The 12,741-nt window shown below is 34.1% G+C and overlaps 1 protein-coding gene across 4 annotated transcripts; it reads left to right on the top strand.

The window, feature by feature from the left end:
• Positions 1–3,089: 3,089 nt before the first annotated feature.
• On the top strand, positions 3,090–10,624 carry LOC131049116 (leucine-rich repeat receptor-like serine/threonine-protein kinase At1g17230). Of its 4 annotated transcripts, XM_059217993.1 has the most exons (4): positions 3,090–5,837; positions 5,986–8,851; positions 8,964–9,350; positions 9,680–10,624. In XM_059217993.1, exon 1 carries the CDS (start codon positions 3,255–3,257, stop codon positions 4,458–4,460), a length of 1,206 nt encoding a protein of 401 aa, XP_059073976.1. In that variant the 5' UTR covers positions 3,090–3,254; the 3' UTR covers positions 4,461–5,837; positions 5,986–8,851; positions 8,964–9,350; positions 9,680–10,624. The 4 variants fall into 4 exon arrangements, with proteins under 4 accessions (XP_059073976.1, XP_059073974.1, XP_059073977.1 ...); XM_059217991.1 differs by having other exon boundaries at positions 3,090–8,851; XM_059217994.1 differs by having other exon boundaries at positions 3,090–8,851; positions 8,961–9,350.
• Positions 10,625–12,741: the final 2,117 nt, after the last annotated feature.

The raw sequence follows: 12,741 nt of genomic DNA, 5'->3' as shown, positions 1-12,741 counted from the left end.
GGAGGACGGCCGGGAACCACAACATGTGTTGGGATGGTGCAGCCTAATGCAGGACCCAGTCATGCCATCCCCAATTTCTCCAGGGAGGAGGCCCTTGGCTAGTTCCGGTAGGTTGGTTTCCTAAGTTGGCCGTCGGTTTTTTTGGGTGGTTTTTCCCTGTTGTAAGGAATGTAACCTTAGTGCTAGGCATAGCTAGTGTGGTTTTTGTCTCAGGTTTTATTTTGATTTTGTAGGGGCGAGACCCCATATAGTCTTAAGATAGTGGAACACTGCAGAGCAGTTGAAGGCATGTATTTTTCCTTTCAAACAATATAAATATTAAACCTGTTACCGATCAAAAAAAAAATAGTCAATATAAAAAATAAAAATAAGTAAAAAATATCTTTCAAATACTTTAATAATTATTAATCATGTGATAAGATAATTTAAGATAAATTTAATATTGAAAAATTATTTAAATTTATTTATTTTTAAAATTAATTTATTTTACTTTATTGTGATGATAAGAATGATTTTATTTTATTTACATTGTTTACTTTTGAACAATTGATATTTACTTCAGAATTTTAAGTTTTTTTTAAATTCAATTTTTAAAGAAATATAATAATATAATAAATAGTTAGTTTAAAGAATAAAAAAGTAAAAGATATCTTTCAAATAATTTCAAAGAAAAACACTAATTAGAGTTATTTTTAATGTTTAAATTTTTATTAGTATTATAAATAATTAAATAAGTGTTGTTTTCCAAGTTAGTTTTTAGTCTATTTGAACACTACAAAAATATTTAATGTTTTATTTAACTTTTAGTTTTTTATCAAAAAATATGTGAACTGCAATCATAGGAATCGTTAGTGCTGAGATTTGTAGCCCTCAAGATTCATAAAATCTCATAATGCCTATAATCTGCACCTTTCCTATTTTTTCATCAATTGACCTTGATGCAAGATAGTTTCAATGTGTACCTGTATGTTCAAAAGGTCACGTTCCCCCTTATACTTTAGTTATTCGCCCAAGTGTAAAAACTCAAAATTGTCAAAGTGTTTTGGTTTTGATCTCTCTCTCTCTCTCTCTCTCTCTCATCTCTCTCTCTCATCTATCTTTCTTATTATATCTATCTCTATCTACCCCTCTTTTAATCCCTATATCTCTCCCTCTATATTTCTCTCTCTCTCTCTCTCTCTCTCTCTCTCTCTCTCTCTACACACACACACACAAACATCCCCTTCTCCATATCCATCTCCATTTATATCTCTATCTTCTTCTTCTTTTCCCCCCTCTCTCCCATGCTCTTCCTCCTCTATCTCTCCCTATTGCAAACATAACATGAGCCTATTGGTAATGGATCGTGATTAGCTTCGTCATTCATAGCTTTTTTTAGTCATGTTTGGATACTTAAAAGTGGATGCATAGTTGTTTTGAAGCCATCACTTCTCTCTTGAGACCTCTATTGCACAAACATCTCTTTCTAAACAACCTACCAATTTAGTTTAGGTGTATACACCTAAAAATGGTCTGAAGATAATTAATTAAATAAGCAATTATCTCAATTAATCTCTCCTCCCCAATTTAATTGAATTCACTAAGCATTTTGATTAAATTTCCCTTTTCATCTAATTATTAATAAATCTAAGGATTTATTAAATAGGTTCATTTCATTTCCCCCCTTTAATTAATTAATTCAAATTAATTAATTCCCTCCATGCAAAATCATTTCTTCTAAATCTCCTAATTAATTAAAACAATTCAAATCACGAGTTGTTGAAACTAATTAGTCATTTTCCTAATATTTGAATTTCTAAATTCAAATTCTCCTAACTTCTACCACTCCTAAACCTAACCATTCCTAAACCTAACCCATTCTACCTACCACCTTGTCCCCTTTCATCCAACATCTTCTAGAACCTTTGTGACACTTGTCACTAAGTGTTCCCTTTAATCCAACTCCCTTTGCCAACTTCCTCCAATTTAACCATTGATATCGTCAGATCAATCTCAACCGTTGATTCATGCCAACTCACCCCTAGCCTTGGGAAATCCTATAAATAGACCTCATTTTGAGCAATATGGATCCCATCTCATTCATAGCTTAAGCATTGTTATTATAGGCATCTAGCTTATAGTTTATCATTCTTAGCAATGTTATCATGCTCATTTTAGTTTAATTGCATCTTCATTCTAGTTCATTTTCTAGATCAATCATGAATTCATATAGCTTAATCATGCTATTCTTGCTAGATCATGCATTTTCAGCATTCAAATCCTCCATCTAAGTGTAGTCAAGTCACTGGAATTTGCATACTAAGATCTGAGAGCAAAATTCATACTCGCATTTACTAGGAGGCAATAAGTCGATTAGCTATGGTTTTGTCTTCCATTGTTTCAATTTTCTAACCATTGCTTGTAATGATTTATTGAGTGCATTGTGGTTGCAGGTACAGGTACACTTCACAGAGCACGACATTAGGTATTGCACAAATTTATGCAAAAAATAAACTAAATTCTTCCATTATTGACTTTCCACATATCTTCGACATACCAATTGCACACCAAGATGCAATTGCTACTAAACATATTTTACAGCTTCTAAGGAAATTCTTTAAAGAAAGCAATTTCTATCAATGTGGATAAAGAGAGAGTCGAGGCCATGGGAAAACAAGATAAATTTCTTTATTAAAAGAATAACTACAAATCAATAGTAGACAAATTATGGGTACAAGAGAGACACGATAAGAGTTAATGATATCAGTTGTAATTAAATAATTTATGTGTTTTATAAATATAAAAGAAGTCATTTGTCTAATGTACATTCAAATAATTAATAAGAACTCAAAAATTATATAAAAAAGATAGAAACAAATTATTTACAATAAAAATTAATTATATATATATATATATATATATATATATATATATATATATATATATATATATATATTTGGTTACAGACTAGCTAAACTAATAAAAAAATTAGATTGAATAGAAAAGCAAACAAACATTGAGATGAGACAGTTACGAACAGTTACACGGATAATATTTCCTATTAAATTTCGAAGGAAAGGCCACAAATGCATTCAATTAGTTCTCTAGAATGTACTATTCCAACTACCTTTCCCCGGTAGAAGAAATGTGGAAAATTGAATGGAGGTTTCGAGTGATAGGAGAAATACAGTTATAAATCAGCTTTATTTTTCCATTATTTTCACACACAGAGAGCAAGTTGCTTAGACGATTAGAGAATTGTTGTGCAATCTGCAATGAAGATGGTGATGAGGATGATGATCTTGCTGCTGTTATTAGTAACGATGATGCCCTGCTCCTACGCATTTAATGTGGATGAGAGGAATTCCCTGTTAGATTTCAAACAGGGCCTCAACTTCACTTCTTCGTTTAACACACTGCAATCCTGGAAGGGATTTAACTGCTACTCATGGGAAGGAATCACCTGCCACCCAATCACCACTCACGTCATTTCCTTAGATCTCAGTCCTCAATCCCTTAAAGCCTCCACCACATCATGGCCATTCATGTCGTGGAGGGAACTTCATGGGGGACTACTCCAACTGCGGCATCTGGAGCACTTGGACTTTACTGCGAATGCTTTCTTCCCTTGTCTTCCCATCCCTTCACAATTTCATAAGCTCATCAATTTGAGGTATTTAAGCTTGTATAGCTCTAACGTTTTTGGCCAGATTCCAAAAGAGATCGGTAATATGTCCAGCTTAACATATCTTGATCTGTTTAATAATTCTCTGAATGGCACTCTTCCAACATTTTTCGGTAAGCTGTCAAAACTTACATTTTTTGGTTTGAGTTATAATTCTTTCAGTGGTACTATCCCAACATTTTTGAGTAAGCTGTCAAAACTTACATTTCTGGGCTTGAGTTCTAACTCTTTGAATGACACCATCCCAAAATCTTTGAGTAAGCTATCAAAGCTCACAAAACTTCATCTTAGTGCTAACTCTTTGAGTGGCATGATCACCCAAACTTTTGGTAAGCTGTCAAAGCTTACATATCTTACCTTGAGGTCTAACTCTTTGAGTGGCACCATCCCAACATCTTTGAGTAAGCTGTCAAATCTCACATATCTTTATCTTTATTCTAACTCTCTGAATGGTACAATTCTAACCTTCTTAGGTAACCTCACCAAACTCACACATCTTGATCTTAGCGACAACCAACTAATCGGAACTTGCACAATTTTGTTTTTTGATAAAATGCCCAATATTGTATTGCTGCGGCTTTCAGGAAATATGTTCACTGTAAAAATCAATGTCAATTATATTCCTAATTTTCAACTTGAAGTCCTACATTTGAGGTCTTTAAAGGGAATTTTCCAGCTTTCATTTCAACTCAATATTCCTTACATTCACTACATTTGTCTCAAAACTTTCTCTGAGGAATATTCCAGATTGGCTCTGGTATTCTATGCCTCTTTCTTATCTCAACCTCTCTTGTGACCAATTTGGAGGTGAGTGACATCCACATTCTATCTGTGAGTCAAGTAATTTGCAACTTTTAGGCTTGTCAAATAATGGGCTTAGAGGTAAGATTCCCCCAAGTTTAGAACAATGCTCTGATTTGACCATGTTAAATCTAGAAAAGAATTATTTCAAGGGTACAATTCCAAATATATTTGGGAATATGACTTATTTGGAAACATTGAAACTAGGTCTAAATGGGTTATAAGGGAACATACCATCATCCCTTGGAAATTGTAGTTCTTCAGAAATCCTTGATCTAAGGAATAACAATATTCATGGGGTATTTCTACTTGGTTGAGAAGCTTGAAAAACCTTCGTTCCCTAGTAATAAAATCTAATAAATTGATTTATTGAATTTGAAAAATCTTCGGATATTGGATATGTCAAGCAACAAGTTTTCAGGCATTATTCCAGAAGGCTTCATGAACTTGAGCACAATGGTAAATGAGACAGAAAACATAGAAACTCTTGAATTTACTACAAAAGATGGAAGCAGTTATAGAGATAGTATAATCATTAAGAATAAAGGACAAGATATGGAGTATAGGAGAATTTTGAGATTAGTAAAATGCCTTGATCTTTCAAACAACAACAGAAAACATAGAAACTCTTGAATTTACTACAAAAGATGGAAGCAGTTATAGAGATAGTATAATCATTAAGAATAAAGGACAAGATATGGAGTATAGGAGAATTTTGAGATTAGTAAAATGCCTTGATCTATCAAACAACAATTTATCAGGTAAAATACCTTGGGATATTGAAGCCCTCAAAAGATTGATAATTCTCAATGTTTCAAGAAATCATTTAAGTGGTGAGATTCCAAAATCCTTGAGAAGCATGATAGCGCTAGAATCACTTGATCATTCCAAAAATGAATTGAGTGGGATGTTTCCTATTGAACTACAATATCTTACATATTTGAGCTACTTTGATGTATCTTATAATCACCTAAAAGGAATGATACCACAAGGAGGACAAATGATGACATTTGATTCTTCCTCATTTTCCATCAATTTAGAACTGTGTGGCCTACAAGTCAATGTGTCATGTTCAGGAAATCATCTTGCTTCTCCCAATAATGATGATACAAATAAAGAAGTGCCAAAGAAAAGAAAGATATATGGTAGGATGTGGGAATAGGAATGAACTGGGCATTTGGATTTTCAATTCTAATTGGGGTGCTGTTTTTCTCCAAATCTTGGAATGCAAAATGCTTCAGAATTATGGATGACATTATGGATGACATTATTGACTTCATGTTTCAAACATGAGAAAAAATTGTATTGTACCTGTATATTCAACATACAATAAATGCTAAATGCTGATTGTCAGACCACTAGTAAAAAAAGAGTAAGTTTAATCATAAACTTTCTTTATATTGTTAACAGATTCTAGCAGTAAATCACAAATTTGCTCTATATTGTTAATGATTTTGTAGAATAGCTTAAAAATAGTTTGTACTTATCTGATAAGGCTAAAGTTTGTGTCTTCTGCCCAGGTTTCAATTGCAAGTCAGCAATATCCTGTTGGATATTTAAATCAGGCACTAACATTCCCAAGTGGAGCACGTTCTAAAGAAATGCAGTTTACCCTTGTTGAAAATAGAGAAGTACATCAAATTCATTTATATAATTCTATCGTTATCAGTTCTGTGAATGTCATGAGGCACGCTTTCAGAGTTGCATACGTTCAAACAAAATACTTGGAAAAAATTAACTCAATCTACATGTTACTTCAATTCTGATTCTACACAGTGAGTGCTAGAAATTTACATATTGATTTCTAAACTTTCCGTATGCAAGAGCAAACATTTGATAAGCATTATTACTAGTTCTGACCTGTACTGCTCAGCCACTAAATTATGTTTTTGAGATTTATATATTCGCATGTACATAGTAGATAGTATATGGTACCATCAAATTTGCAATAATAATATCTCTCCTTGAAGTTGCAATAACTTCGTTGTTATCAAAGTCAGCTTAAATGTCTAAACTAGTTTAGCATCACTCTTTATAGGTCAGTGAGTTAAGTGGAAAGAAAAGATTATTCAATTGTACGATAAACTTCTCATATTCTTTGAAGACTCTGATCTTGGATGTTTCATATGAGTGGAAACGTTCTTTCTTGCCTCCGGCTAGATTATTCCTACTGATGAATGTTGATATGCTTTCAATGCACAGGTTTTTAATTCAGATTTCTCAATTATTTTAGCAAATTATTATTAGAGTCTGGGACAATCATGTATTTGTATATGGCACCCTAGTCCCATTCCCATGCTTCCGGAAATAGCTGGTACTCACCTTGCATTGAATAATTCTCTTTAAGGCAGAGCTTGTTTGAGCTCTCTCTTTTAGTGTGGTATTTTTTTTTTTTTTCAATAAAAGTGGATTATTCCACTAAACTTTTTTATTAATATTTTTTAATTTTTACACAGGATTCAAAGAGTATGCCAGAGGAAAGAACCCTGGGAAGAAAACCTCCGGTCACAGCTCATAAAATAAACCTATAGTATCTAACAGATCAGTTTATACACCCCGCCCAAAACCACATACAAAATGTGGTTACAACACATATAATATCAGTTTTGCATAGAGCCCATATGACAATTTGTCAAAAAAACCCATCGGATAATTTTCAAATATAGACAGAGCTGAGCCACTCCAAAGTCTAAACTGATGGAGGGAAGGTGTTGCTTAACAAGGAATTTCTACGAATATCATCTTTCCAAAGGGCCAAGGCAATTATAATTGATCATCAGCTCAAAGTTTGAGGGGAATCTATTGTTCCCAAATAATAATCTCGGGCAAGAGTGAGAGAAAACGCATGTTATCCTTTCCACTTGCAGTTGCCGTCATTGGCCTTACATTATTCCAGTTTAAGACATTTAGTTAATGTTTAAGATTGTTCGGAAACCAAATAAAGTTGTCTTTTGGAACCAGACTTAACACTGTGTGGTTTAGAAAGCAATCTTTGTAGGGAAAGCATAAAATTCATGGCATCTTCGAACTGATTTGAATGTTGAGAAAGATGCTAATAAAGGATGCTTCCACTTTTAATACCAAGCCTCAAGATGCATAAACAATAGGCACATCTAATATTTCAGCGTTTGAAAGTGCTAGCCCTAATAAAATGTTAATTGTTGCTTGGTTGACATTATATGATTAATAGCAGAAAGTACTGTTGATAGAAAGATTGTTCAGAACAAGAGGAAGGATCTTGAATCACTTACCTAGGCTAGTCAGCTACACAGAGCATATGAAAGGTACTGACACAGAACAGTTCTTTCACAATGCCAATTCAGAATACAGGTGATAAATGCTTAAACTTCACCAACAGTTCTATGGAGCATGCGATTTCAGATTTTCATCCAAGCAAATATTGATGAAGCTTGCAAATTGGAAAATATTGTTGTGAGAAGCACGGCAGTGAACAGTGTTTCGATGTTCAAGACTCAACACCGTGGGGCTCAGAAAACAATCTTTGTTGGGAAAGCACAAGCTTCATGGTGTTTTCAGAATTGAAGCAAATGGTAAGAAAAATGCGAATGGGAAGAATACTTCCAGCTTTAATATCAAGCATCGAGATGCAAAGACAATGGGCATATCTACTGTTTCAGGAATTGAAGGTGCTAGTCCAAAATAAAATGTTAATGTGTTGCTTGGCGGGCAATACAAAATTAACAGTAGGAAGTAATACTGATGGTAAGATTGTTCAGAATAAGAGGGAGGATGAACTTAGGGATATTGGTTCGATTGCCTTGGATGGCTTGCCTGGGTTACTGAATTTCACTGAGCATATGAAAGGAAGAGACACAGATCAATTCTCTCACAATACCAATTCAGAATTTAGGTGATAAAATCCACCAAAATTTCTATGGAGCATGGGATTTCAGATTGTCTTTGAAAAAAGTTGATTTGATTTCATCAAAATATAGTACTCACTCGTCCCCAATAATAAGTTTTTACTTTTTAGAGATGCAAGAAGATGAAATGCATAATGTTACAGCAGGTTCAAAGGGAAGATGGATTTGGAGCCAAGAAAAAGAGTAACCCTTTCAATGCTGGTATCATTGGACATGATAATAAACAATGTTCGAGTTGTATCTTGAATTCTTGATATGCAGTGTGCACAGGAACTCTGCCTCTGAGAAGGTCCTGGTCCCTGGATGGTCTGTCCATCCTAACATGACTATACACCTAGTTATAATCATGGTCGAGGGCTTGTGTCCAGTTATCCACTTCATTATGCTTCTGGTCATCTAGTTGGTAATTCCCTTATCCAGCTACGAACTCCAGGCAGGAACCTTCACAGGCGAGGAAAGTCTTTGGCCAAGAAGGGGAACTGAAATGTACTTGTCAAGTCTGGTAAGGCTTTTTACTTTGTCTCCATATTTGTTTTCTTGGACAAGGTCAAATTTGTAATGCTTTAATTCTATTAGAGTTTTGCATTCCTAATTAAAGTTTTTGAAATCAGCAGATACATTGTTAGAGCCAAGAAGAGGAGTGCTGCAAAATCTTGTGTCTGCCAACTCTCATGCAGTTATAGGAATGCATCCACCATCCAATATTAGTGGCATGGAAATAATTTCTTCCTTTATAGGAATAAGCCCAGCTGGCCTTTAGTTGTACTTGTCATACTTTATATTAATATAAATGGCACAACTTTTTAATCTAACTGCCTGGATTTTAATATATCAAGCCTCAAGATGCATAAACAATAGGTACACATACTATTTCAGCATTTGAAAGTGTTAACTCTAATAAGATGTTAATTATTGCTTGCTTGGCAATACAGAATTAACAACAGAAAGTACGGTTGATAGAAAGATGTTTAGGATGGGATGCAAATGCTTATTCTATAAAGGTTATTCATTACTTTTCAGTTGTTATTCTGCTGTTGATGATTGCTACTTAATTCATCAGTTTTTGTAGATGTCTATTGTAGAAACAATTTTATCAAATTTGTCTTTCAAATTTTCTTAATCACATGTTGATTACTTATCATCTTCTAGAATTTTCATCTGATTTATCATCGTTTCAACTTTTGTGAAAAAGTCATTACTGATTCCTTCTGTTGCTGTGAAATCTGAGAACAAATAATTTTCAATGGGTTTGCTTCTAGATTAGACCATGTAAATTTTTTGTCGTCGATATTTTGGATCAATGTTTTAAGGACACCACTATTTTGAGCAGGATGGTGGTGAGAGGAAGAGTGGAGGTACAAGTCAGTTTGGGTGGCTTTACAATAAACACTATGAGCTAAGGTTTCATTTGGTTTTCTGGTGTGAAGAATGTCAAAAAAGAGGAGCTGGTTATTGGATTCAATCTCTTTGATAAAAGAGGTGCAATGAACTAAATTGTTTAAATGAGAATGGAATTCCTCAAGCTTCTTCCAACCATGGGACCAACAAATGTTAGTGCCATCAACATAGCGCTACCACCACTTTGATTTCAAGGGAAAGGCTCAAAGTGGTCGATGTAGAGATTGACCACAATCGGAGAAAGAGGAGAACCCATAGCAACTCAATCTACCTGTTCATAAATTATACCTTGGAAAGAAAAGAAAGTCGATCTAAGGCATAATTCAACCAGGTCAGCAGTCTCATTGTTGGTCTTCTACCTAATCATCTCGATGGAGTCAGGGATGGGCACTTTGGAAAAGGGCGAGACAACATCAAAGCTTACTAAAGCCATTGTCATCCAGTTTCTTAACATGGATGAAATCAATAAAGTGGGCAAAATTCTTGAAGAAGGAATTTGATTTACCAGAAAGAGGAGAGATGAGCTTTAGCCAAGTGGGCAGCAAGTTTATAGGATGGGGAGTCCATCGTGTCCACTATGGGCCTCAAGGTTATGGATTTTTGGCACACCATAAATACGGCAGGTCATCTCTTTAGAGGGAAATAAACTCTTTTTGGTGGCCTCATCAAAGGACTTTTTAAATAACCTTGGAAACGGGGTTGGAATCTAAGATTATGTAGCTGCTACAATCTGGTAAGAGGTCAAGTGTTTTGGACAGATAGCAATGTTATAGTCATTATGAGCAAATGTGACTATCTGTCTAAAATGCATATAGCATTTTCAAATTATCTTGGATAAAATTTTTATATGGATTATTATCATTATGGATTATGGAAATTTCATGAATCTGAACAAATAATCTGCTAAAATAAAAGGCTAAATCTGCTAAAATAGAAAGCTGCTAAATTTGACTAAGTCAAAGAGTTTAGGATTTGTTTTCTACAAATGCAAATGGAGTTAATACATTTATACTTGCAAGATTAGCTGCCCCTTAATGCTTAGTTTAACTGCATGTATGTTTATTTAATAATAGCTTTTTTACTAATAATATTTTAAACTTAATTTTAATTTATTATTTAGACTTTCATTGTCAATATAAAATTATTTAAGTACACACAACTAAATATCTTCGTTTATGTTGTGTCGTTGCGCTTTTGATTTCTAATTTTTTATAACATAATCACTTATCTTAAGAAAGATTGATGGATTTAATACACCTTAGATTACAAACAAAACTTCATTATCCTTTTACTTCATTCGTATTGATTATTTAACATATTAATATTTTTAAGATCTGAAAATATTAATGTATTAAATAATCAATACACATTGAAGATCCTCCTCCTTGGTGCTATAATACCAATTGAAGCTGTCAAAACATTTACAAAACAAACAAAATCTTATGATGATCTGTAGATCATCAATACAATTCAAAATGCAGAGACCCACCAAAAACTGCTTGTATTGATCATGAATGAAGAAAGTTTATTTATACATGATTTATACATGATGTTCAAAAAACTGAATTAAATCACTTCTAACTAATCGGTGATAACTTACTTTTAACAACTAACGATACAATGCTTATTATCTTATAGGATGAACTGGTGGATATTGGCCCAATTGCTTTGAATGACTTACCTGGGCGAACTGCACAGAGCACAAGACACAGAACAGTTCTTTCACAATACCAATTTAGAATGCAGATGATAAATTCCACCACAACTCCATGGAGCATGGGTTTTCAGATTTTCATTAAAGCAAACTTTTATTAAGCTTGAAAATGGAAACTATTATTCATTTTTTTGGCTGAAGAATTGGGAGAAGTACGATAGTGGGCAGTGTTTCGATGTTCCAGACCGCGAGGCTCAGACACCAATCTTTGTTAGGAAAGCACAAACTTCGTGGCGTTTCCAGAATTGATTTTGAATGGTAAGAATGATACTAATAACAATATTTCCACCTTTAATTTCAAGCCTCAAGATGCAGACATAATGGGCATATCTACTGTTTTAGGATTTGGAAGTGCTAGTCCGAATAAAATGTTAAGTTTGTTGAGAACAAGAGGTAGATGAACTGGGGGATATTGGTTCCATCGCCTGAGATGACTTATCTAAGCTACTGAACTGCACATAGCATATGAAATGAAGAGACACAGATCAGTCTTCTTACAGTACCGATTCAAAATTTGGGCGATAAGGGTTTAAATCCATAAAAAATTCTATGGAACATGGGATTCCAGATTATTATTAAACAAAGATGATTTTGTTTCAGATATACAAGAAGATGAAATGCATAATGGTACAACAGGTTCAAGGGAAAATGGATTTGAACCCAAGCAAAAGAGTAACCCTTACAAATGTTGGTGTTGTACTCATTGGACATGATAATAAGCAATGTTCTGATATGCACAAAAACTCTGCCTCTGGGAAGGTCCTGGTCCCTAGATTGCCTCTCTATCCTAATATGAATATAATCATGGCCAAGGGCTTGTGTCCAGTCATCTACTTCATTATGCTTCTGGTCATCTAGGTGCTATCAACTCCAGGTTGGAACCCCTTCACAGGCTAGGAAAATCCTTGGCCAAGAAGTGGAATAGAAATATACTTCTCAAGTCTAGTAAGGCTTTTTACTTTTGTCTCCATGGTGGAGGGGCACCAAGCTCCTATTGTGCAAATGTGGTCAAATGAAGTAATTTAATAGTTTTAGGTGTTTGAGTCTTTTGTTTAGATAAATAAGGTCACAATAGACCATTCGTTATGTAATGTGGGTCATTTGGTCATTAGGTGTAATGTTGTGTAAAGAAATTGTCAATGTTGTTCTTATGGATGCAATTTGGGTCTAGTGTTAGAGTTTAGGTGTTTTGAGTCAATTTTGTGTGTAATAAGGTCATTGTGGGCCATTTGTAAGGTGTACAAGGTCATTTAGGTATTATATTGCAAATGTTGCACAAA

This window comes from Cryptomeria japonica, chromosome 3 (genome assembly GCF_030272615.1).
Source record: "Cryptomeria japonica chromosome 3, Sugi_1.0, whole genome shotgun sequence".
NCBI classification, from domain to species: Eukaryota; Viridiplantae; Streptophyta; class Pinopsida; order Cupressales; family Cupressaceae; genus Cryptomeria; species Cryptomeria japonica.
Note: the sequence above shows the minus strand (reverse complement) of the source record. Positions and strands in the feature narration are given on the sequence as shown.